The sequence below is a fragment of the Plutella xylostella genome, chromosome Z (genome assembly GCF_932276165.1).
Source record: "Plutella xylostella chromosome Z, ilPluXylo3.1, whole genome shotgun sequence".
NCBI lineage: Eukaryota > Metazoa > Arthropoda > Insecta > Lepidoptera > Plutellidae > Plutella > Plutella xylostella.
In genome coordinates, this window is record NC_064012.1 from 915,963 (window position 1) to 941,649 (window position 25,687).

General features: G+C 41.5%; 1 protein-coding gene across 1 annotated transcript in view; it reads right to left on the reverse strand.

The window, feature by feature from the left end:
* The window catches only part of LOC105395537, a 93,248-nt gene that overhangs the window by 38,469 nt on the left and 29,092 nt on the right, over positions 1–25,687 (reverse strand). The window contains exons 32-52 of the mRNA XM_048632795.1: positions 25,581–25,644; positions 24,646–24,791; positions 23,386–23,524; positions 20,946–20,992; positions 20,336–20,408; positions 20,056–20,115; positions 19,324–19,424; positions 18,156–18,323; positions 16,842–16,969; positions 11,537–11,621; positions 10,526–10,664; positions 7,341–7,445; positions 6,747–6,879; positions 5,719–5,849; positions 5,324–5,420; positions 4,588–4,798; positions 3,177–3,360; positions 2,308–2,447; positions 1,419–1,557; positions 655–778; positions 211–323 (exon numbers count right to left, since the gene is read on the reverse strand). Of these exons, the coding sequence (XP_048488752.1) occupies positions 211–323; positions 655–778; positions 1,419–1,557; positions 2,308–2,447; positions 3,177–3,360; positions 4,588–4,798; positions 5,324–5,420; positions 5,719–5,849; positions 6,747–6,879; positions 7,341–7,445; positions 10,526–10,664; positions 11,537–11,621; positions 16,842–16,969; positions 18,156–18,323; positions 19,324–19,424; positions 20,056–20,115; positions 20,336–20,408; positions 20,946–20,992; positions 23,386–23,524; positions 24,646–24,791; positions 25,581–25,644 (2,527 nt within the window). The remainder of the gene's footprint in view (positions 1–210; positions 324–654; positions 779–1,418; positions 1,558–2,307; positions 2,448–3,176; positions 3,361–4,587; positions 4,799–5,323; positions 5,421–5,718; positions 5,850–6,746; positions 6,880–7,340; positions 7,446–10,525; positions 10,665–11,536; positions 11,622–16,841; positions 16,970–18,155; positions 18,324–19,323; positions 19,425–20,055; positions 20,116–20,335; positions 20,409–20,945; positions 20,993–23,385; positions 23,525–24,645; positions 24,792–25,580; positions 25,645–25,687) is intronic.

Here is a 25,687-nt window from a genome sequence, read left to right on the forward strand (position 1 = left end):
TTGCTGATGATTTTTGAGTTGGAAGATTGCATATTTCCTTAATAGTTCTCCATGTTTCTCCGCTGTTCCCAACATGAAAGATAACTTAATACCGCCATGTAGTTTGCGGGATAGTGACATCTACGTAATTTACATGGAAGCTATTTGACAACTGAACAATAGTATATATATAAAAGTATAGTAGTATTAGGTTAAGCTACGAATACTCACAGCAGACGCCCCTCTGGGCTCGAACCTCTCCGGGTTGAACTCGAACGGCGGCGGCTCCTCCTCCGTCTCAGAGTCCACCGCTCTGAACCTCCACATTTCTGCAAACCTGGCGTCTGAAAAGTGGATATTTTACGTGAAATGCTGTTCTGACGCTCAACATTTTAAAATACATAAGTACTATAGTGAGCGCGGAACTAGCTGGCCGCGCCTTAGGTATGTGAGCGGTGGGACGGGGAGGCGGGGGCGCTTGTTGTCAATGTCAGCTACTACGAAGGCCAGCTAGTTCCGCGCGCACTATAGCTCCATATCTAACGGGTTAAGGCCACGTTCCTAGAAGGTAAACTGTTAGCCACCGACTGAATTAGGGGTACCTATATCGGATTACTGCTAGTGTTCTATGCAATCAATGCGTATGCGTAAATCTCCACTAGGGGTAGGCAGTACCTGGCGGGGGCAGGAACAGGTCGATCTCGCGCGGCTCCGCGATGGGTAGGCGGAAGCGGGATACCGGAAGCCATTCGTTCAACATCGGGCAGTGTTGCTCCAGCACACACGGTAACTCCTTCTCCTGGGGATTAGGTACATTCATTTACACTCACGGGCAATGAAAACGTTCCACTCACAAAATTCCGACCTCAAAAAATTTAATGTTTTAAGTAGTTAATATCCTCATGCGCTGTTAAATGTACTTCAATATTGTAGACGGCGTGGTTAATTTAGCTTTTTCGTGTAGGAGTAATTTGGTGATTTTTGCACTGGAACTTTTTAATTGCCCGTGAGTGTCTTAGTTACACAGACAGAAATATTTTTTAATAGAAACTAGTAGTAGTACCTACTTAATTTATTAAAAAAAAACCGGTTAGCCAATTTATAGATTGTATTGATAGATAGAAGTAAACAGTGTCCATTTTTTGGCTTCCCCTCTCCGAAATACCCTTCTATAAGCATTGTTCACTTTGCTCTTTATGATAAACTAGCTGTTCCTGCGAGCTTCGCTTCGCCTTAAAGCGTTTTCCCGTAGGAATTCCGGGATAAAAAATAGCCTATGTTCTTTCTCAGGGTCTATACCATATGCATACCAAATTTCATTCAAATCCGTTCGGTAGTTTTGGCGTGAAAGAGTAACAGACAGACAGACACAGTTACTTTCGCATTTATAATATTAGTTAGGATTCACGCATACCAATGGGTAGGCTAGGCAGTCTCACCTGTTGCGGCAGCGGATAAGCCACCACCCGGGTGACGGCGCGAGGGTTGGGGTACCTCCACGAGACGGTGGTGGCGCCCAGCACCACCTGGTACGGCATGGGCGGCTGGCTGCCGGAGACTATCTTGAACGCGCCGCTCCTGGTACATACGGATTTATTTATTAATTTTTTTGATACTTTATTGCACAAAATTAAATATGAAATGTAAGTGTACAAAAGGTGGACTTAATGCTTAAAGCATTTTCTACCAGCCAACCTACAGGAGGTACAGAAAAACTAGTAGAAAGGTGCAACAAAAAAAAGTAGTTACTAAATTGAAAAAGCAAAAACAAAATATAGTCACTTGATAATTAACTTAATAGAAATACATAAAATATACATAATATACTGTTTTAGGGTTGTAGGTTTAGACTGGATTTAGGGGAAGATTAAGAAAGTTATTATTATCATAAATAGGGTTGAAAGCTGTTGAAAGGGATGATTCAAGAAATAATTTTAAACAACGTGACATACTAAGTTTCTCTGGAGAAGATTTTTTTAATTCGTAGTTAAAACGAAACGGTGTGATTATTCTGAACACTGTATACACATTTTTCTACTAAAATTAATATGCGGTCCGGCCGGAAATCAAACCCGGGACCTTCAGCACAGCAGTCAGTCATTAACCACTGCGCCATCCGGCCATCGTCAATTATTTGTTTATTCGTTCACGATTCTGAACGCAATATGTTGGGATGGACAAATGAGTGCGAAATAGGATGGCTTACTCGGAAGCTAGGCTGGCTGAGCTGAAATCAAGGGGATATGTACAAAGGTTCCACTCGAGAGAGTCACGTACAGGAACTTCACCCCCTACCAGAATAGAATAGAATAGAATAGGATGGCTTACCTCAAATCGTCCTTGTAATAATGCGCCCCAAGCTCGTCGTTTGACGGCGTGGACGGTGGTTCCGGCCGACGCTGTTGCTCCCTCTCTTGTGACAGCAGGTCCGTGCTGGCGACAGACGGGGTGGACACAGGCTTCCAGTCCTGGAGGGTAGAGCAGATTATAAAAAAAGAACCTCCTCCTTTTTTTGAAGTCGGTTAATAAAGATTTAAGAATAAATTATATCAAAAGTATATTACAAAAGAAAAGTAGCCTAGTGAATGTACTTAGTATCTCTTACTGGCTTGATAGTTGGTGTTTATCGTATTCGATATTGTGAAGAAAACGGCAAAGTGTACATTTGGGAATGAAAGGAGTCTGAGCAGCGCGTAATCTACCATTCAGTAGGTATCTGTGCTTATCTTTAGTCCAAATTGCTAGGCGAACAGTAATAGCATTCTAATTTTTTTTAACTAAAAACACTTTATACAAAAAAAAATATAAATGTAAATGTATACGTCTTAAACTCATCCAAATAACCTAACCTTATTTTATACCTCAGTAAGTTTCCATGACACTAAAGCATCTTTACGGTCTAGGGATCGTACTTTAAAATAGTAGAGGAATGATAAGTAATAAATACGTTTACTAACACACTGATAAAATGTAGTTCAGTGCCGTACAACATAATTTAATCCCATAATGATGTCGATTCTGAAGGCGGAAAAACTAATTTTAATGCTGTCAAAACCTTAAATTCTTTGTTTACAATTCGACTCTATGACTGTTCCCTGAAATCTCATTTTATACTAGCATTTTTTTTTGCTTGACAGCGTTAAAATTAGAATTTCTGCCTTCAGAATCGACATCAATAACATGTCATGGCATCTCACCTCTTCCCCTTCCTTCATCACCCCCTGCACCAGGCGGGTCAGTCTCCAGGCCAGGGCCACGTCCTCGGGCCTCAGGTCCAGGGTCACCCGGTCCAGCTCCACCAACACCCGGAGACTAGGGTCCTTCGGGTGGGTGCCGTCGTCGCGCCGCCGCCACGGCTCCCACGTCGATACTAGTTCCGTGCTGGGAGAAGCGGAGATAATAATAATTAATTAATAATAATTAAATTTATTTCAGATAATTCAAATCCATAAAATTTGTTAGTAACAGTGAGTCTTAGCCTATGTTAGTAGATAATATCAATCATAAGAAGAAGAAGAAGAGTTAAGAAGTTAGTGATTGCGTTCTAGAATTTACATCATACTTTCACTATCACTTCAAGTCAGACAGGAGTTGTATTCGTTGCGGTTTTTGAAGTATTACGGCAAGACTGTGGTCTAAACTAAGAACTACTAACTTATTTGAGTTATTCATACAATTTGACAGAAATCTGACACATAATAGTCATGTGAGTGCAGCGCGGCGTCTATTTACCCGACTGCCGAAGGAGGAGGGTAATGTTTTTGACTTCAGTGGTGGCGCGGACTTTACTAGCATAATACTGGAACAAACGTCAGCATCTGCGATGCCGTCCGTCAAAACAACAAGAAACGATCCCCAGATTACGCTAGCTGTATGTACGGTCACCTGCGCCTAAAAGTATACAGGCGGAGTTTTTAAAATAGCGATCTCGAGCTCACATGCTGCTCAATCACATCCACATAAACACCACTGCTACACACATCACACACAACACGTCCCCGGATTTATAGCAGATGTAGCTGGTCCTTTCATCATCAGGGATCGCTATTTTAAACACTCCGCCTGTATACTTTTAGGCGCAGGTCACCGTACCCTGACGCTAGCGGGCGGATGCCGCTCTAGGGTGGGCCTGTTGGATTTGTAAATTTGTAGGCTGTTTGATGATGAGTAGGTGCCGCATAGAGCTAGAGTTTGTGGTCGCTTTATGTCAGCTTGTGTGTCAGAGGAAAATGGTTGTGCTTACTGTGTGAATAAACGATTTAAAGAAATCTAGCTTGTTTTCATAACTCCAACAGGCCCCGTAGCACGGGACACTATTTCTCAGACAAAAGTTTTCCGTCGCGCTCGCTATTGAGGCTCACTCACATGAGCGCGATGCAAAACTCTTGTCACGCTCTTGTGTATCGACTCAGGGAGCCACTTCGTCGGCTGGTGCCAACAGAAGGAGCTCCAGCGTGGTCCTACATGGTGGTCCTACATGGTGGTCCTACATGGTGGCCCTACATGGTGGTCCTACATGGTGGTCCTACATGGTGGTCCTCCCTAGTGGTCCTACATGGTGGTCCTACATGGTGGTCCTACATGGTGGTCCTACATGGCGGTACATACCCCAGGAGCAGCGGGTGCAGCAGCAGGCGGCGCGGCTCGCTGGCGGGCCCGGCGGCCACCAGCACCCGGGCCCCGGCCCGAGCCACCAGCCGCGCCGGGTGCCGCTCCAGAGTCGCCTGTAAAGACACTCGCTCGCAGCCCGCCGCCGCGTCAGCGCCAACGCAGGATAGCTGCGTCGTCGTCACGGTTATAGACTCGATTGATTGGGATGCTGGAAATAATATTTTGGCTGTTTAGTTAATTAAACGTTAAGCCCCAGTTTCTTCATACTACAGAGTTTCCACTATGTTATTGTATTTTAGACGTTTCCTTATGTCTGGTAAGTAAAGTTGGTTTTCCTTTGCAGTCGTCAAATTTGTATGGGATTTCGAATGTCAAAAAACCAATTATTTATTTATTTACGAGTACTTATAATGGACAGAGCATAGGTTATATCATAACTAGGGATTAGTTCATGATTTATACGTCATCTTCATATTAAATTCGTGACAGATGTGTCAAAAGTCAGCAACAAATTCCTAGGTTATGATCTAACCGTGTATGATGAAACTGGGGGTAAATGTGTAAATAAATTCTGTAACTTATTTGTGACTGTCTTAGGCCTGCAGAATCGAGTAGATTCTGCAATTTTCTATGCACCGTGCGGTCATAGAATATTCTGTCGCGGCGTCACAGACGCTTTACTTCAAACGCCTACGTTTATTAATACAAAATAACAATAATAATTCAAACTTACTCATGAAATTGCGTATCCTGTAGGCCCACGGTTCATCGGATTCTACGTCTTGTACCAAACTATATGAGACTTCAGACTCACATAGGTTTTTGCTTATCTGTGAATGAAGAAAACACTGTAAAAACCGAATACTACAATTTCTGAATAAAACCCAAAACGTGATTATATAAGACACACCTTCCTTCAAGCACAACACTCAGTTAAACAATAGAACTATAGTGCGCGCGGAACTAGCTGGCTGCGCCTTAGGTGTGTGAGCGGTGGGACGGGGAGGCGGGGGCGCTTGGACTTAGTAGTAACTGACATTGAAAACAAGCGCCCCCGCCACCCCGTCCCACCGTTCATATACCAAGGCGCGGCCAGCTTGTTCCGCGCGCACTATAGCCGCTACTCACCACTTGTCCAATGGCCCTGAGTCTCCGCAGCCTGTCTTCAGACACGTGCAGGGTGACGGGCCGCTCGATGTCCAGCCTCATGGTGCCTCGACTGGCCAGCGGGTTGCTCGCGCGCGATATGGCCGTGCTGCCTGGAATGTTTAGTCAATAAAATATATAAATATAAACACTCACACCTTGTACTAATGTACTCCCTTGCGGGGTAGGCAGAGGTGCATTACTGCACCCACTTTTCGCCAGTGTTTATGTTGGTCCCAATGTAATAGGGGGCGCGCCTATTGCCATTTTACGGGGCACATCCAAGACCCGAGAACAAATATATGTGTTTAAACAAATATCTGCCCCAGCCGGGAATCGAACTCGGGACCTTCGCCTCAGTAGTCAGGGTCACTAACCACTACGCCATTAGGTCGTGTTTAGTCAAGTTAGTTATTATGACCAGGGTTTATGACTGCTGTCGGAATATTTACAGGGACCCACGGCGTAACCCAAGCACCCAGAAAACAAATACTTAAAATCGGTCACCCATGAGCCACGTGTTGCTTAATTTCAATGAACGTTGCGATTAGAAGATTACTGAAGCTAGCTAGACTACGGGCGAATTATTGCGTAAATTTCCTTATTTCATTACAGGCCTAAAAAGCCGGATTATTACTACCCGTCTCCTATGACGTTTGATTGAAAGATTCTTATGATTGGTGAATAAGTTGCTTTTTCCTTTGAACACCAACAAATTAATGACAAAATACACTCACGGGCAATGAAAAGGTTCCACTGAGAAAAACATCAAATTACTCTTTAACGGAAAAGGCTAGCTTAATGATGCCTTCTGCATCATTGAAGTACATTTAACAGAGAATCAGGATATTACCAACAAAATACGGTATTATTTTGTACAAATTTTAAATAAATATTTGAAAAAATTGGGGTCGTTTGGTGTCGGCATTTTGTGAGTGGAACTATTTCATTGCCCGTGAGTGTATATGGATTTGACAGGTGTCATAGGGCTGGCAGTCTGATTATCTCACCAGGGCTGGCGGTGAGCGTGGCCACGGCGGGCGGTATGTCGGTCTCGGGGTCGGCGGCTCCTCGGGCCGTGGAGATGAGCTCCAGTTTCCAGGAGCGAGAGCCGAGCGCCACCGCCATGTTGAACAGGGATAGCTGCGGGTAAACGTGACTTTTGAAGGTCCGGTTAGACAGGTGGGGAGTGACAAGGACAAGGACGCGACGATAGCGTGCCGTAGTAAATAAGATAAGATAGCCATTTATTTAACTCATTTTTTACATTTACATGCAGATATATAGCGTGCCGTAGTAGGGAGTTTAAAATATATTATGGAATTGTATCATTAAAACGCCATTTAACGTCGCGCCACGCTCGATAGGTCGCTTATCGCTGTCTGTACCACCAGACGACATGCTGACTACGTTGCTGAACATTAACTGCAAATTTTGATGTAGATGCATTTATCGTTAACATCTAAAAGCCATATATGTAACAAATATTACAACGTAATTGGAAAAATGATTTTGCAGATATAGCTCTATAGATATTGAAGAGTTATGTTTTCAATTCGACGTAGTCTAGTACAAATATTAATGTTATAAAATTTGTGAATCACCTGAAGAGTCTTCTGCGTTTTTTTCTTCCAGTAGTACATGTTAGGCTGTTGCAGTGTCACGTGGAATAGCGGAATGGTCCCTCCGGGTTTACGCACGTGCGGCACCTGAAATATTAATTATTATGTAAGTAGGCATTAGTATAGAATCACCTGATGTCCGAAACAGTGAAACGATCCATGCTGTCGGATGGGCATGTAAAGCAGTCGGTCCTGCGCCTAGCTCTCTCCAGTCGTGTCGGTCAATCCGTCCCATTGGGCTATGAGAGTGATGGAACAGAGAGTGCTCCTGTGTACTGCGCACACACTTGGGCACTATAATCTACTCCTGCGTAGATGGCTGATCTCAAATGAGATTGGCCGCCGTAATCGAAATTCGGCTAGGAGGACATTATTATTAGTATAGAATATTTTAAAAAAAATTTTTTTAGAGGTACTAAATTAGCTACAGCATATACGTACTGCTGTCTACAATGTAGTTACCATAATATGTTGAGTATGAATTCACTTAATCTCAACCGTATCAAATTACAATAAATATGGTATTACTAAATATCTAAAACTAACGGATTACAGTAGAATACAATATTTTTTGCACTATCGTTATAAAAATAAAAAGTCATAAGTCAACAAATTTTAGATCAAATTAACTTACTAAGTATGTACTTCTAAGTTAAACTTCATGTATTTTTTATCGAATCATATACCGACGTACATGCAACTCCAAAAGTCCTTTATGGAATGAAGAGTTGGCCAGAGTGGTCGATAAACTGTGGCTCGGCCGATTCAGATCATCTTTATCTTTCTGACTTTTCTTTGGCTTTTTAATCTTCTTGTCATACAAACTCTTAAAAGAAAAATATAGGGATGATGAGATCTGTATCATGTGAATGGACACTGGAGAGTGGCTAGTAACGAGAGTTCTTAAACCAATTGATCCCAGAAGTATTCTTTTACGACTTTTAATAGGCCTTTAGCGGTGGAAAACTGTATGAATGTTTGTACGCGATCTGGCGATGTTCGCATCGCTTACTCGCGCGATTCTATCAGTGCGACGTCTATATCCGGCAGTAGAAGGTTGTTCGCTGATGATGACCGTTACGTTATTTAGCTTGCAAGTGCTGCTTCCAGATAATCTGGCGATGCTGAGTTACATTTACATCACTTTGTTTCCCTTGTATTTGTTAGCTTTTCGTTTTTTTGTTTATTTAATGTTATTGGTATTTTTTGTAAGTACACTGAGTGCGTCACTATAAAGGAGGCCTCCACTGAAACACCAGCGCAGTATCCTTAGCTAATCCAAGCCAAGCCAATAATAGCCAAGGGCGCTGCAACCTTTTTGGCGGACAGCAAATTTATACCTAACTTCTATATTAAAATGTATAATTAAGGCCCGATTTTTCAATGGCAGGATAATAGATCAAATAACTATCAAACGAATAAATTTATTTGGCTGTTTATTGGCTTGATAGTTGCTAAACCATTTTTCAATTGTGATTTATTCCATAGATAACTATCTTACCGATTTTTCTACTTGAACTCTGGAAAGGTGAAACAAATATATGCAGACACTAGTGCTAAAGCAGGACAGACTACTATTTTGATTGTCAGAGTCAACTGTCACTGTCAAGCCACAAGCCTCACTGACTGTTTGGTAAAGTTTGGTTTTGTTGTTTCAATTTTGGTATTTATATTTGTTATTTTTGGATCGCAATGGAATCACAAAAAAGAGAGCGTTCGGCGAATTTGCTGCAAATAATAATGCTGAAGTTACTGTGTTAGTGAGTTTGGTAGATAAATTCAAACATGTCATAGAAAATAAAAAGACCGATGCTGCAACAAATAAAGATAGAAGATAGATAGATATAGAAGGAGACTGCATGGAAGAAAATTGAGTTTTCTTTTAACTCCAGTGGTATAACTGCAAGTGTCCGCTCATGGAAAATCCTAAAGTACGAGGGCATCAAAAAAACAATGAAGAAGAAGTCTTCCCTGCAAAGGCAGGAGATGTACAATACTGGAAGTGCGCCCTCAAATTTACCTTCATTTAACGATGTAGAAGAAAAGGTGTTTATTAGGCATTTGCTCCAACATTAGCATTCAACGTATCCTTAATTTAAATTTAATGAATAAAAACTGAAAGAAATAACACCTATGTTTTATTATCAAGTACTAGATGGTTTCTCTCTTTTCTCCTCAGCCTATAGCAGTCCACTACTGGACATAGAAGATCATCCCGCCAAGCAGGAGGGATGTCTTAGATACTTATATATAGCATAGGTTACCTACTTATCATAAAATGAAACTATATGTACCTTAATATTTTATTATGAAGGAAGTGCTGCTACATTCCTGTTTTATAAAATTAATGCTTAAAAATAAATCAAAAATAATGTTTGTAGTCTGGCGCCTTTCGGCGATGAAATTCTTTTGCATCCCACATGCTGTAATGATCAGGCCTAGTTTTGACGACTCTGACTTTCCTTTCAACAGGATTAATATATTCGTTCATTACCTACTGCCTCTTTTTCGATCGCCTAATCATCAATATCATCGAAAATATCCATTGAAAAGACGATTATTATCTGCGCTTGTATAGTTTAGAATTGGTATAAACACAAAAAAGAACTTACTTAATAACCTCAAATGTCAAATTATCAATCGAATAAGCGCTATCTGGCGGCCCAAGCAGCAGATAGATTTATTCTCCAGGTAACTGAATTAGTGGACGAATAAGTTCTATCTGACTGTTGAAAAATTCAATATTTCGCTATCTGTCGAATAAACGCTATCTGGTTGTCTATCTGAGCATTGAAAAATCGGCCCTAAGTATGATTGCTGTCAGAGTCAAATAAAGTTTTATCTTTCTTTCTTTCTATTTAAAATTTGATATAAATACAATTTTAAATACTTTTCGCGTTTGGTAAAGGTAGCCCTAAGTGTCCGTAACACAATATCTGGATAATGGCTATCTGTGGGACAAAAGACATGCTGTGACTCTCTGGAAATATGTTTAACTGCCGGTTTCTATAACTCTATCTATCTATAACTGGTAGTTACTTTCATACGATTTTGACAGATTGTTACTTTAGATTATGTCAAAATCGTATAAAAGTAACTACCAGTTATAGATAGATAGAGTTATAGAAACTGGCAGTGAGGCGGTGTGACTACGCCTGTGCACCTACCTCTGCGGCGCGCGGCTCCGCGCGTGGCTCGGGCTCGGGCGGGCGCAACACGTGGCTGGCCCCGTCGTCAAAGGCGTACACCGCCACGTCCACCGCGCCCATTGTCACGAACACTTCGAGGTAGTCAGCCGGGTCCAGTCTGTGAAGGAAATGTCGAAAATGGTTAAGCAAGGTTCACGATTTCAATAAAACAGGTAGTCCGCAGGGTCCAACCCGGGGGGGAATGACAATGGTTAAGCACGGTGCCAATAGAAATTGCAGAAGTTGATGTGTGTAATGTAAACGGAGACAAGCAAGCAAATGCATAAATTAGTTGTTGTTCGCATTTTTATTGCCTTTTTATTTAATTTAGATTTAGGGCATGTTTCACAATATCTGTATAATGGCTACCTGTAGCCTGTAGGTTAAAATACCTGCCGTCAATGTTGTAGTAATTAGACTGTAATTATAGAGAGTAAAACAGCATGTCTTTTGTCCCACAGGTAGCTATTATCCACACATTGTGAAACAGTATTTTTATGCACCTAAATGTGAAAACTACATATTTTCAGTACTTCTTTACGGAGTAGAAGCTTGGACTTTAACCAAGACCATGTGTAAACGGTTAGAAGCATTCGAAATGTGGGTTTATAGAAGAATATTGAAGATATCATGGAGGGATAAAATAAAAAACGAAACGGCATTGCAGAGAATGAAAAAAGGGACCGAAGTGCTTAAAACCGTAAAAAGGAGAAAGTTGCAGTACCTGGGACATATTATGCGCAACAGTAAATACGGTTTATTGCAACTTCTCCTACAAGGGAAAATTCGAGGCCGTCGAAGACCCGGTCGAAAAAGAACATCTTGGGTCCAAAATCTTAAAGCTTGGTACAACACCGACACCACATCCTTGTTCCGAGCAACAGTCTCGAAGGAAAGAATAAGCCAGATGATTGCCGACCTCCGATAGGAGATAGTACCCAAAGAAGAAGAAGAAAGAAATGTGAAACGATTTATAAGCAAACAACTCACTCGTCGGCGGTGAAGGAGGCGCTCTTGCGCAGCGCGAAGTCCCCGCGGCGCGACGACGCCGCCGTGTCCACGCCCGAGTCCGTCGCTGTGGGGAATAAGTACATTAGTAATAACACTCAAGCCGCTGAGCCACAGAGGTACAGTCAGCTGCATAAGTAGCTATACACATTTGAACCTTGTCAAGCTAAGACTATCCATTTATTGAAGCATTGACGGTTCGTCAGTTTGACAAGGTACAGAAGTGTATAACAACTTATGCAGCTGACCGTACTTAAGCTATAGTGTGACTATTACCGCTGTGCACTCCCTGAGGTATGCACGCGGCGAGACGGGTGGAGAAATCGGCTACTGCGCTCTGTCACGTCTCTATCTCTGTCTCTGTCATGACGGCCCCGCCCCGCGCCTTACCGCGTATGCACAGCGGTAATGCTCACACTATAAACCTCGGCATGCCTTTCTCATTCCTGTCGTATACTGTTAAAGCATAGCAGCCACCTTGGCTAGTGCGAGTCAGCTTTACACACACAAACTGTAAATATTCCACTGCAGGACAAACTTACCCTAAAACTAGAGATTTGGGACAGGATACATTTAACTGTTTAGTCAGCATTTAATGTCTTCGCGGTGAAAAATATTGTCAATTACTTTGATCCCACCAACTTTCTATATGCGTTGGACATATTTGGAGTAATCAGTAGATGCTTAAGGGTCGGCAATAGGCAATCGAGGGTTGGCATTGTCATAGAATTATGTAGTAAATGATGCTCTACAGCCTTGAAAAAAATCACACAGGTAGCCGAAGAGTCTAGCTAGGTGCTGAATCATTCGAATTTAATTAAATGCTTATGGATAACTTTAAATTAATTACGAAAAACCAGTAAATCACACTCCCGTATTGTAACAACTGTGTCGTAATTATCAAGAATTTTCATATGATTCTTATCAAATTATAAAGATAAATGCTTGGACTAGGCGCTAAATACCTTGTTTTTTAATAAACACACACCTATTTTGTGTAAATTAATCCCAAACTTGAGCAATTTTTTTCCCCCAAATCTTCATACAAATATCTATGGCGGCTTTCTGTGTTATAAAATCATAAACACAAGCGACGTTTGACTCAGTCGGCCGGTGGCCTCCAAAGAAGGGTCACGTCGGTTTAGGCTGCACTGACAGCTCGCGATCTAATTGTGTACAGACACAAAATCACTGCACATTGGTTGTCATTGCACTTTTTCAACTTTTATGACACCAACATAATTTGATTTGAAATTGAGGAAGCATAATTCTTATACTATATTCAATAAATTAAATGATAATGTTTTTTATTAGTTAAGTCCATGGTACTTCTTGATTAAATTATAATTATTAATGCCTAACTAAAACTAAAATTAAAATTAAACTAAAAAGAAGATGCTGGCCAGATCGCTGCCACTGTCGGGTAGGGTACCCAAGACGCTGGCCGCGTTACCCCGCTATATAGCGATGCTTAGCCTTTGTGATAGGTAAGTGCCAGCCCTAGGGTCCCTTGAGGCTTCTATTAGTCTGCTGCTGATGTCTTTAAAAAGCTGACATGCCTCCGGTCCCCACGGCCCTGGGATGAGGAGCAGGAATATAGTGAATGGATCTAAGTGATGATAATACGTAGGAAGATTAGGTTAGGATTCAAAAACACAGTCTCATGGTACTGGTTGAGGCATGGTCTCGTGAGGATCTGATGAGGGCAGTAACACGGAGGTGACTGAATTTTATTTCAAAGATTTAATAGCTAAAAGCATCGAGTTTGGGCTATTAAGTATGTTTTTCAGAGAGAGAGAAAGAGATTTAATTTTTCCTCTGGATGTGTTAGGTTTACTGGGTTTACTAAGTTCATTCTGTTAATGGCATCAAGTTGTTATGTGTTCATAAGTAATAATTATTTATAATTTTTATTATTATATTTATTTTAACAAAATGCTGTTGGATCTCCACGAAAATGTAAAAATAAAAATAAATTCGTAACGTAAAATTGTCAATGACGGAATTTCTTCTATAGACAGTAGACACAAAAAAACAAACGATAGATGGCGTGATTTGAAGATAAAGATACATTTATTCGACACATAGACAGCAACAACAAAAAAAATACAGATTTAAAGAAAAGAAACATATACTTATACAATACAACAAAGAAAAAAAAGGATACACATCAAAATAACTGGAAAAAATATAAGCCCCAATTTACTTGTGTGGGACAGGGAGTACCATAATATTTTTTTTGGGGTACTCCCCATCTATGCGAAATATCAGCTTGATATCTTTACCCGTTTCTGAGAAAAAGGGCGGTGACAGACAGTCAGTCAGACAGACGGACAACAAAGAGATCCTATAACGGTTGCTTTTTTCTTTTGACGTTCGAAACCCTAAAATTAAGTAAAAATATTATGCTGCTACCAAAAAATGTACTTACAGGTATTGAAAAAGCGGTATATAGTACTAAACAAATTATAAACAAACAAAAAACCCGACTGCACGCTAAAAAGATGAAAACAAGTCCCAATGTTAATGGAAAGTATCGTAGGTGGGGACCAGCAGAGGGTTCACCATTTAGCTGAATGTTACTTAGAAAACGGCCTTGATTTGCGATCAAGTTGGTCCCCGCCTGCGATACTTTCCATTAACATTGGGACTTGTTTTCATGTTTTTAGCGTACAGTCGGGTTTTTCGTTTGTTTATAATTGTATTTTTTTATTTGTAACTTTTTAGTTGTTTTTATTTTATGAAATTTTACGTCAGTAGTTCATGATCATTTTTAATTTCAATAATTTTGGTGTCGTTATTTAAATACCTTCAAAATGCATATTTTTGTAATGTGAAAATCAAGCCCTTTCATTTGATACCTTACACGGCAAAGTTGAATTATTATTTTTTCGATCATCACGTTATGTCCTCTAGAGGGCGCTATGTACATTTTAATGGAACGTCACATAGCCTATAACCATCGCGCCATCAATACGCTTCTAACAATACCTCAAAATCTATCAAGCCGTTTAGGCTACAGGAGGGAACAAAGAAACAGACAAACATACATACATACAATCAAAAAACATTACCCTCCTCCTTCGGCAGTCGGGTAAAAAGGAGTAAGACAGGGGGTCATTCTGAACTTTTGCTCTACGAGTTTTGGAAATTAACAAAAAAAAACCTTTTTCATAGAAACTGTTTAAAATGTACTTAGTATATGGAAGAGCGGGGTATCCTGGCACAGGTACTTTATACTTAAAAGGATACCCCATCAACTATTGTAACTAGTATGTAAGTTTACGAAATAAAATATTTTGTATTTTGAATTTTTGAATTTTGAATTTTTTTAGAAACTTTGTTGGACATGTGACTTTTTACCATGGAAAATGATTTTTTTTTTCGCGAATTTGCAAATCTCTTAGAACAAAAGTTGTTCAGAATGACCCCTTGAGTCATCCCCTTTTGGCTTAGTATAGCCCTTTTGCGACACTATGCTTTACTTTGCTTTGTCGTCGGGGTTCAGTTGGCTGGAGGATGCCCGAAACTTATTATCTACACTTTAATACTTGTAGTTACCTTTCTACAAGTAAATACCACATTTGTTTGAGAAAGCTAATCGGGTTCCGAGTATAGAGTAAAGTGGCACCCCTATTAATTTCTACTCTTTCCTGGTGCCTACCAGTGTAAGTAAGAATTATACTTACCTACTTACCCTAAAATCACCCAAAATGTACTTGAACATAATTGTCAATAAAGTTGGCGAGTAAAAGTTTATCGACCCACTGTGCAAACTTACATGTGTGCGTGTCACTGCGTGTGCTGTGTGAAGAGCATTGAAAACCCAAAATTGGCGCGGCACGTCACCCTGTACGGGCCCTTAACCAAATATTAGGTCCTTACATATGAAATTGGCGTTTTGTCGTACTGGCCACTTTGATCTCAAATATTACCTTTATGGTTAGGAATTCCAAATTCAAATTCATACAGCTATTTACTCATGCATTTGTGTTTCAAACCCCTTAATTCATTTGTTTTTTCTTCTTTTGTTTTTTTCTTTGTGTCACTCTGTTTACAAAATGGAAAACTTGAAATATCGCGTTATTTACGAGTATGAGTTCCACCGTGGCACCAGTGCTGCAGAAACGGCTCGAAGGATTAATGATGTGTATGGTGACGGTGTCGCAAAAGAAAACACAGTGCGTTTTTGGTTCCAACGTTTTCGTTCTGGAAATTTCGACCTGCAGAACAAGCCTCGTGGACGGCCGGAGACCAAAGTTGATAATGAAGAATTGAAGGCTATTGTGGAAGCGGATCCATCGCAAACCACATCCGAGTTAGCTGCAGGCTCCGGTGTTAGTGATAAAACTATTCTAATCCACTTGAAGCAAATTGGGAAGGTGAAAAAGCTTGAAAGGTGGGTACCTCATGAATTGAGTGAAGCAAACCGACAAACGCGCGTCGACTGCTTCGTTACGTTACTCAACCGGCACAGTAATGAAGGAATTTTAAATCGAATCATTACCTGTGATGAAAAGTGGATCCTCTACGATAATCGGAAGCGCTCATCGCAATGGCTGAACCCTGGCGAACCAGCCAAATCCTGCCCTAAGCGAAAATTTACAAAAAAAAAGTTGCTTGTAAGTGTTTGGTGGACTAGTGCCGGTGTCGTTCACTACAGCTTTCTTAAATCTGGCCAGACGATTACGGCAGATATCTATTGTCAGCAACTGCAAACCATGATGGAAAAGCTAGCTGCTAAACAACTGAGGCTGGTCAATCGCTCTAGGCCACTGCTGCTTCAGGACAACGCTAGACCACACACTGCACAACAGACGGCTACCAAATTAGAGGAGCTTCAATTAGAATGTCTTAGACATCCACCGTACTCTCTGGACCTTGCTCCAACAGATTACCATTTTTTTCGCAATTTGGATAACTACTTGCAAGGAAAAAAATTCAACTCCGATGGGGCAGTCCAAACCGCCTTCAAAGATTTTATTGATTCCCGCCCGAATGGTTTTTTTAGTAAGGGGATCAATGAACTACCTATGAGATGGCAAAAGTGCATACATAGCAATGGTACATACTTTGATTAATTTAATATACCTATTTCATTAAAAAAAAGACTTTATGTTCCTCCTATAGAAAACGCCAATTTCATATGTAAGGACCTAATATTATTACGTTTTTAAAATAATTGTCTGACTGGATGAGGAAGGCCGAGGACCGACTGTTGTGGCGCTCCTTGGGAGATGCGTATGTCCAGCAGTGGATGATTATGATGATGAATGAATATGTTTACCTTCAGTATTCCCGGCGGTCTTGGCCGCGTCCTGCGCCTCCTCAAAATGCGGGGAGGGGAGCAAGCTCGACACCATCTTCTCATATCGGCAGACGCTCAGCTCAGACTCCTTCGGGGGAATCTCGATCCTGGAGGCGAGGGTTTATAGTTAAATATGCGATGGGATTAGCAAGCTGGGAGGTTAGCAGACTGTTGTGGCACTTCTTGGGATAGACCTAAGTCCAGCTAGTTTACCACACGAGACCAGAGGCGCGAGCATAGGATTCGATACTATTTTCGAATCTACACGAAGGGTCGCTTTTACCAAACGCTAAACGTATTTAAATCAAATTTTAAATACATTTTATACTAACTGACAAACGTATGACAGATTACAAAATACGTTTAGCTTTTCGTGAAATTCCACCGAATATGGAAAAAACAAATGTCACTTTTGGAACGAACTTTGCCTTACATTTTGACAGTGGCAGTTGACGATACGCAACGTTAACGGAGGATCGAAACTTGTGGTCGCGACTCAAATTACATTATCAAACAATAATCGATGTAGGTACGTATTCCTTATTTGTCAGACATCGGTCAGATCCATAACTACGGTGGTGGTGAATGATTGCTGAATTATGATGACACCACGAAATCATAAGCGGTATTTCTTGCCTGTCCCTGTATTGTCCCACCCTTACAGCCCCTAAACTGCACTGAAGCACATGGGTCGTATCTAAGAGGAAAAGGTTTTGCCATAGTCTGCACTCTGTCTCTCTCTCTCAATTAGAATTTACTCTTCTAAAGGTTGATTACATTGATTATTGCGTTCGATCTAGGGCTATACTCACTTATTCATAGCAACAGCAATAGCCTCACTGAGGTCGCGGCACAGCGCCACCTGGTGGAGGCCTATGTCAGGCGAGCAGTCTGAAGTAAGGTTCAGGAGGGTTACTCTATACTGACGAAAAACGGACGAACGAGAGCTGTAGCGCAATCGGCACGTTTAATACAACGAGATAGAGTCGTGGCTCACGCAAGAACGCTTCGAAACTTCGTTTTTCGTCATATAGAGTGACCTCCCAGCTGTAGGAGGAGTGACGTCACTACACTCACTTGCTGGTGGCGGCGGCGATGGCCACGCCGAGGCTGCTGGAGCCCCACGTCCAGGGAACAGTCGGAGGTGAGGGTCAGCTGCGGGAGGAGTGACGTCACTACACTCACTTGCTGGTGGCGGCGGCGATGGCCACGCCAAGGCTGCTGGAGCCCCACGTCCAGGGAACAGTCGGAGGTGAGGGTCAGCTGCGGGAGGAGTGACGTCACTACACTCACTTGCTGGTGGCGGCGGCGAAGGCCACGGCGAGGTCGCGGCACAGGGCCACTTGGTGGAGCCCCACGTCCAAGGAACAGTCGGAGGTCAGGTTCAGTTCCACGGCGGCGCCGCACGCGAGTGACTCGCCTGTGTAGAGCGCCGGCGCTAGGATCAGGCTCAGTTCTATGCTGTTGGGGGAACGAGAGATATCGGTTAGATATTAGAAAGAAAGAAAATTTATTTATTTCTAACACACACAGAAACAACACATACAAGAAAAGGTTAAAAAGTTATAAAAAAATAAGTAAGTAAAACAATAAGCATGAATGTTGCTTCTCGGTGCTGAAATGGGTTCTAGTTCAGCTTGATGTATGGCAGGTATACTAAACCACACCATAGCGCTGGTTTTCAACTAGAACCCTTGGGCTATTATGGATTTATTATCATTTCTAGTTGCCAGGTGTTCACATCGTTTGGGTGTATTGGGTTTTTGAAGTTAAGTCGGGGAGATATTGACGGGGGTTTCAAACTGATTGAGGATTGAAGAATCAGTGAGTTTATAATTATTGGGAATCAGAGGGCTCAAATGATATCGGCGGTAATCACGCGTGGGTATAATACCAATGGGTATAATATTTAACGCATTGCCTAAGATCGGAAACCTTTTTCTCTTCCATCCCAAAATAAATATATATATAATAGATCGATTAAATACAATGTTTAACAATTAGTTAGGATCTACTTCAGTACTTTATAGTTGAACTGTACTTAGTAATCTAGTGTTGCAAATTACTAGGCCTTAAGGGTCATTCTGAAAGTCACCACTCATCATTTCTCATTATGAACTACTTTTATTCTACAAAAAGACCCCCTGATCAACCCTCTTCCGGCTAAAGTACCATTTTTACAAAACCCTATACTTATACACTCACGGGCAATGAAATAGTTCACCTCACAAAATACAGACTTCAAACGACCCCTTTTTTTTAAACATTTAATGTAAAAATTTAACAAAATATTCCCATTTTTGGTTGGTAATATCCTGATGCACTGTTAAATGTACTTGAATGTTGTAGAATGCGTCATTAAGCTTAAATTTTCCGTTTAGAAGCAATTTGGTGCTTTTCTCAGTGGAACCTTTTCATTGCCCGTGAGTGTAGCTAAATAAGGAGTTTATGGTTTACTCACTTGTGCAGTATGGGCGTGGTGATGGGCGCGGCGGCCGGCTGGTTCCATTTCACCGCGGGATTCTCGCTGCCGGCGCCCTTCAGCAGACGGGCTTGGTACTCCTTACACAACGTTGTAATAAAAATTAAATACCGGACGGGTTTAGCAATGACAGGGAGGACAGGGTCTAAATCGTAATGCATTTCACTAACAAGTTGCTGACATATTCACGTAAAAGTAAAGCTTGAAGTCAAGGACACGATGGAACCTGCATGGAATCTTCATTGGATAGGCCCGTTAATTAGCCAAGCTAGGCGCATGGTGGGAGGCAAGGCAGACACAGTCCGTGATACTACCCGGCCTGCGTCCAAGCATACGCCTAGGCTTATCCATCAACAACTTAGGGTCGACGCCCATTATCGGCATCGACAGGCATCAAGATTGTTGATGATAAATAGCATTATACAATATTTCCTGATGCCTGCCGATGCCGAAAGTAGGCGTTGATCTTCTGTCGGGAAGTTTATCGATGAAGTTGCAGGTTGAAATTAGCTTGTTTTCAGTAAGCGTAGAGTTCCCACTGATATTTACAACTTCTTCTTCAATCGTGTAAATGCACTAAGCTAACTTCCTCCAGTGTTTTGCTACTCTTATTGCGAGATCATTGGCTTTCATCAGGTCTCCTTGACTGCACTTTGGGGCATTAGGACACTCTATAAGTTGTGTATTCACAACTGACACACAGATACGCACCTCCTGTTGGACGAGCTGACGACGCGACGCGGAGTGTATAGATGCGTGTTTCACGTACACCTGAAATTAAACCTCCATTATAATTTGTCAGAGCGGCAACGTCGCGTTTTTGAAATTGAGTAAATAAAGTTTTTAATTTATGTTATTTTTAGGATTTGATTACTGAATATTTTAATGGGCTGGGCGGCCATAAACTCCAATGGAAAAGCTATTTTATTTTATTTTTATTTTATTTTATACCATAGCCAAAGTGGCTGTAAATGATAATTATGTATGGTACCTCATATTGGCGTCCCTCCATGGCGCCTGCGGAATTCCACGCGCCCTCGTTGTCCGCCGCGCCCGCCCACCGCCTGCAAACAAACCAACAATACAGACTAATACACTCACGGGCAATGAAAAGGTTCCACTAAGAAAAGCACCAAATTACTTCTAAACGGAAAATATTAGCTTAATGACGTTTTCTGCAACATTAAAGTACATTTAACAGAGAATCAGGATATTACCAACTAAAAACGGTAACATTTTGTTTCATTTTTTAAATTAAAACTTTGAAAAAATTGGGGTTGTATGGTGTCGGTATTTTGTGAGTGGAACTTTTTCATTGCCCGGGAGTGTACATCGCACCTCCAGAATGAAAGAGCCTCAACTCAATATCTCACAAAGTTGAATTACAGTCATAAAAACATTACCCTCCTCCTTCGGCAGTCGGGTAAAAAGACCAAGACGGGGGTCTTGGAGTATCGGCCGATAAATAATCGTTGAATGTGCGCACTACCATAGATCTCCATACTGAGAGCCCGACCAGACTATCGGCCGACTAAAAGTCTGCAGTCTGCGGGGGTCTAATAAACGAATGTATATGTAATGGTATGTACGAGGTTTCTCACCTGCAGATTGGGTTCTCTGGATGCGGATTGATTTCTATTTTTCCAATCTGAAACATGATTTACCAAGATTAGGGTAGTGCGAAAACAAAACCAAATGGTTTACCAAGATATCGGTATAAACAAGTTAGTACAAGGTGTGAGTGTTTATATTTATATATATTATAAACAAGGTTCAATATTTTGATTTAACATGTTAGTAGGACTAGTACTCCAGAGATAAATATATAGTAGAGCTGAACTAGGGTTAGTCACAGTGGTGAAAAACCAGTTAGGCCGTAAGCTACAAGATAAGCGTGAAATAATATTTCCAGCCTTCTTTCTGTACACGGCCTTAGACAGGTTACACCCTTGTAGGTATAACTTACAGTTGATAAGTCACTCGGGGACACTCCATAATTAAATTACAGACTACAGTACAGGTAAGTAAGGCCACTGGAACTGCCCCGTATAATGTAACTCCGAGTGGGGTTGGTTGCTATAAAATGGTTGTCAGCTTAGAGCATTATTAATTAATAACTGTTTACAGACTTATCTGATTTCACAAACGTTTATAAGATAAAAAGATAAGATAAAATACACTTTATTGCACACAAACAGAAACAGTTTCACAAACATAGTAAAGAAAAATGGTACAATTGGCGGCCTTATTACTAAAAGTAATCTCTTCCAGACAACCACATTGAAAGGAAATATAAAGTATAAAGAAAGGGGTAACGTGTGACAAGACAAGAGAAAATACAACATAATTACTATGAACAATGTGTAAATACCTACATACAATAATACTTAAATATATTATGAACACATAAATACTTTAAACCTACATAGCTATTAATAATTATATACCTAGACCTTATAATATATATATATATATATATATATATATATATATATATATATATATATTATATATATTATATATATATATTATGCTGGTTTATTCTAATCTGGATAAGCTAAATTTAAATAATGCTGTCTGAGCTGGTTTTTGAAGGATGGTAGAGAGGGTGCGAGTCTGATTTCCATGGGCAGATCGTTCCATAATTTAACAGCCTGAAAAGTGAAGGAACCCTCATAAAACACCGTGGTGCAAGAGGGAACATGAAGGCGAAAGTTATGAGATGAACGTAGTGAGTGGCTGTGTGTAGAGCATCTCAACTCAAGACGCTCCTTAAGGTATGTTGGGGAACAAGGATTGAACAGTACCGAATAAAGTAGTGAAAGTATGTGAGTATTCCGTCGAAGACGAATTGGGAGCCACTTGAGTTTTTGTCGGAATACAGATACATGATCATATTTTCTTAAGCCAAATATGAATCGTATGCAATAATTTTGAAGACGCTCAAGCTTGTTAAGTTGCTCCTCAGTGAGATCAAGATAGCTGGCATCGGCGTAGTCAAGAACGGGAAGAAGGAGTGATTGAGCTAAAGCAATTTTGGTGGAGGTAGGAAGGAAATTGCGTAGTCTTCGAAGTGATCCCCCGGATGCAAACATCCTCCGGCTAACCGCCTCCAGCTGAGGACTCCATGTCAGAAACTTGTCAAAAATAACGCCAAGATTCCTGACCGTATCACTATAGGGTACATGAACCCCGTCAAAATAAATTGGCGGCACCATCCGAAGAAAATTATTGTTCATCAACCTAGAACTTCCAATAAGAATAACTTGAGTTTTCTTCGGATTGACCATAAGGCCATGGTGTTTACTCCAGTCTACTATTTTAGTCAGGTCAGTGTTCATAGTATCAATTGCTTGAGCTAGATTAGAAGGAGAAGCGTGTGCATAAATCTGGAGATCGTCTGCATAAAGATGGTAGGAAGAAATCAGTTTATCAGAAATGGAGTTAATAAAAATAGCGAAGAGCAGAGGAGATAGCACACCACCTTGTGGGACACCGGCTGCGATATCACACCATTGGGAGTATGAATCCTCAATGCGTATACGCTGCCGTCGCCCCTGCAGATAACTGCGAAACCAGTCAATTACCATTGGAGATATGTTAAGTGATCGAAGTATTCCCAGCAAGATTTCGAAGTTAACAGTATTGAAGGCATTATTATTAAGGTTTATGTTGAATGTAAGGATATATTGTTAGGCTACTTGCATATTTCTTTCACTAAGATTGTTGGTGTTTTCGGTTAATAAGTCTCTAAGTTGATACCAATTGTCACCGGTTGCTAACTCTCAAAAAGTTACAAAATACGGGGGCTGGCCGGGCCACAGACTGCAGTGCCACTCACCGAGAACACGAAGGTGTCATCCCTCCCCTCCCCTTCCCCCTCCGGCCGCCGTCACGTACAGGCACGCAGATTTGTATGGCGCGGAGCTAGTACAGCTACTTACCGCTAGGTGGCGTGTCTCCCGCGCCATACAAATTAGCGTTTCGATTTCACTTCTCGATAGGTGAAAAAACTCGCACTCGAGGCACAGTACCACTCACCGAGAACACGAAGGTGTCATCCCCCCCCTCCCCCTCCTCCAGCCCGTCCCCCTCCCCCTCCCCGTCGGCGTGTACGAGAAGCCGCAGCCCCCCCGCCGTCACGTACAGGTAGGGCCACTGGAACTGGCTGGGTCGCGCGCTGGAAAGGTAACAGTTAAATGAAAGTGAATTTTCATATGTAACGGCAGTAATTTTATTTTTTTCTCAACCTCTAGTGTCCCACTGCTGGGCAAAGTCTCTCCTTGAACATTCCACTTATCCCTTTCTTGGGCCTGCTCAGACCAAGAAGGAGATGGCGGGACGACCTGGACAATTTTAGCACGAAATGGTGTTAGCAGGCAGTAATTAATCGATATTTTTAGTTTTGAATTGTTTTGGAAAAAATGTTGAGGGATGGGATGGAAGTCCTTTACGTAAAGATGTTATATAAGGCGATGGGAAGCTTGTGAGCAACAGCTATAGTCAACAGTCAATATATTATGTAGAATAAGGCATTTATAGAGGATACGTTCCATATTTTTGAGCGATATTCCCGCGCTACGATTGGTTACTGACCTGAATACATACATGCATTGAATGCACCCAATCGTATCGCCAAAACTATCCTAACTAATCCTAATCCTAACTAATATTATCCAGCCAGCCGCGGCTGCAGCACCGCCTCTAGCGGCGCCACCGTCATGTAGATCTAGTACAATATACACCGTCGCTCTTACTTACTTATTCCCAATCTCCGCTGGGGAGCAAAGGGCCGAAGTGAGGCGCCGCCATTCTTTACGATCTTGGGCCAGCTCAGAGAAATCGCTCTTACGGTGAAGGAAAAACATCGTGAGGAAACCTGCACTTCTAGATATGTGAACCCACCAACCCGCAGTGGACCAGCGTGGTAGGAAATGGTCCAAGCTTAGGAAGTAGTAGTAGTAGTAACACTTAAATAACATTTAATACTTAAAATCTATAATACAATAAGGGCGGCCTTATCGCTAAAAGCGATCTCTTCCAGGCAACCCTAAGAGCTAAGAAGGAAGGCTGTTTAGACCTTGGGGATATGCACAAAGGTTCCACTCGAGAGAGCCGGGTGCAGGTACTTACACCCCCACAGAGAATACAATAGAACGGGGGCCTCGGCAGGCGACTGGAGAGCGACTGCGCAGGATAGAGACCAGTGGCGACTTCTTGTGGCTGAGGCCAAGATCCACTTCGGGTCGCTGAGCCAGCGGAGTAAGTAAGTAAGTAAGTAAGAATGGGGGCGGGGTATACCTGGTCTGGGCGGGCTCCTGCGGCCGGCAGCGGCTGCGCGGCATCAGCTCGCGGCAGATGACCGCCGCGTGGCGCGCCAGCCGCGGCTGCAGCACCGCCTCTAGGGGGGCCACCGTCATGTAGATCTCCCACATCACGTCTACCGACTGTGGGGGAGGTAGAAGATATATTATTATTAAATTTTTTATTGCATAAAGTAAATTGGTACAGCGGCGAACTTAATGCTAGCAGCATTTTCTACCAGAGTTAATTGGTAATTCACGATTTTTAATGATTGTTGGATTTAGTTATAAGTAGTTATATTGCACAATATCGGAAGAGACTAGTACCCACAACACAGGGTATCCTAGTGTGGGGCCAGTGATATTTTTTGAATAACTTATCCTGTATACTTAAATAAATATTCCATTTCATTTCAATGCTAGCAGCATTTTCTACCAGTTAACCTTTGGTGATGTTGAAAAAGTCATTGGTAGTGCTTACAATATCGATAGAAGATGGTCTAAATTGAGTACCTACCCAAAACATTAATATAACTATACCTATAATACATACATACACACACAAATACATACATAAACTTAAAATTACTATCATCATCATCACATAGATAGGGATCAGTTAAGCTGAATGTTCTGCTCTTGGAGGTAGTGGAGACGAACTTTAGATTTTAAAAGATCTATAGACTTAGTTTGCTTGTTTGTTTGATAATTATATGGATAAAGGTAGGGTCAGATTGGGCCCACATACGGAACCTAAAGCTAGGCATTATGTCAGCTAAACTACGAAACAAAGGCCTACACATACAACATACTTGTAATAAGCAATCAATTAGAAGAAATGTTATTTTCCAATTTTTATCTGTATTCTCTGAGAGGTCTTTACTTTCAACGTGCATTGGCAAAAATGTAATGAAATATAGGATGGATACTTACGTTTTTGGATTGTAGTAATTTCGGGTGAAGCTCTTCCTTCCAGCTGTCAGGCAACGTAGATATTCTAAACAAAAGATGAAACACACATAAGTCAGAATTATCGTAGG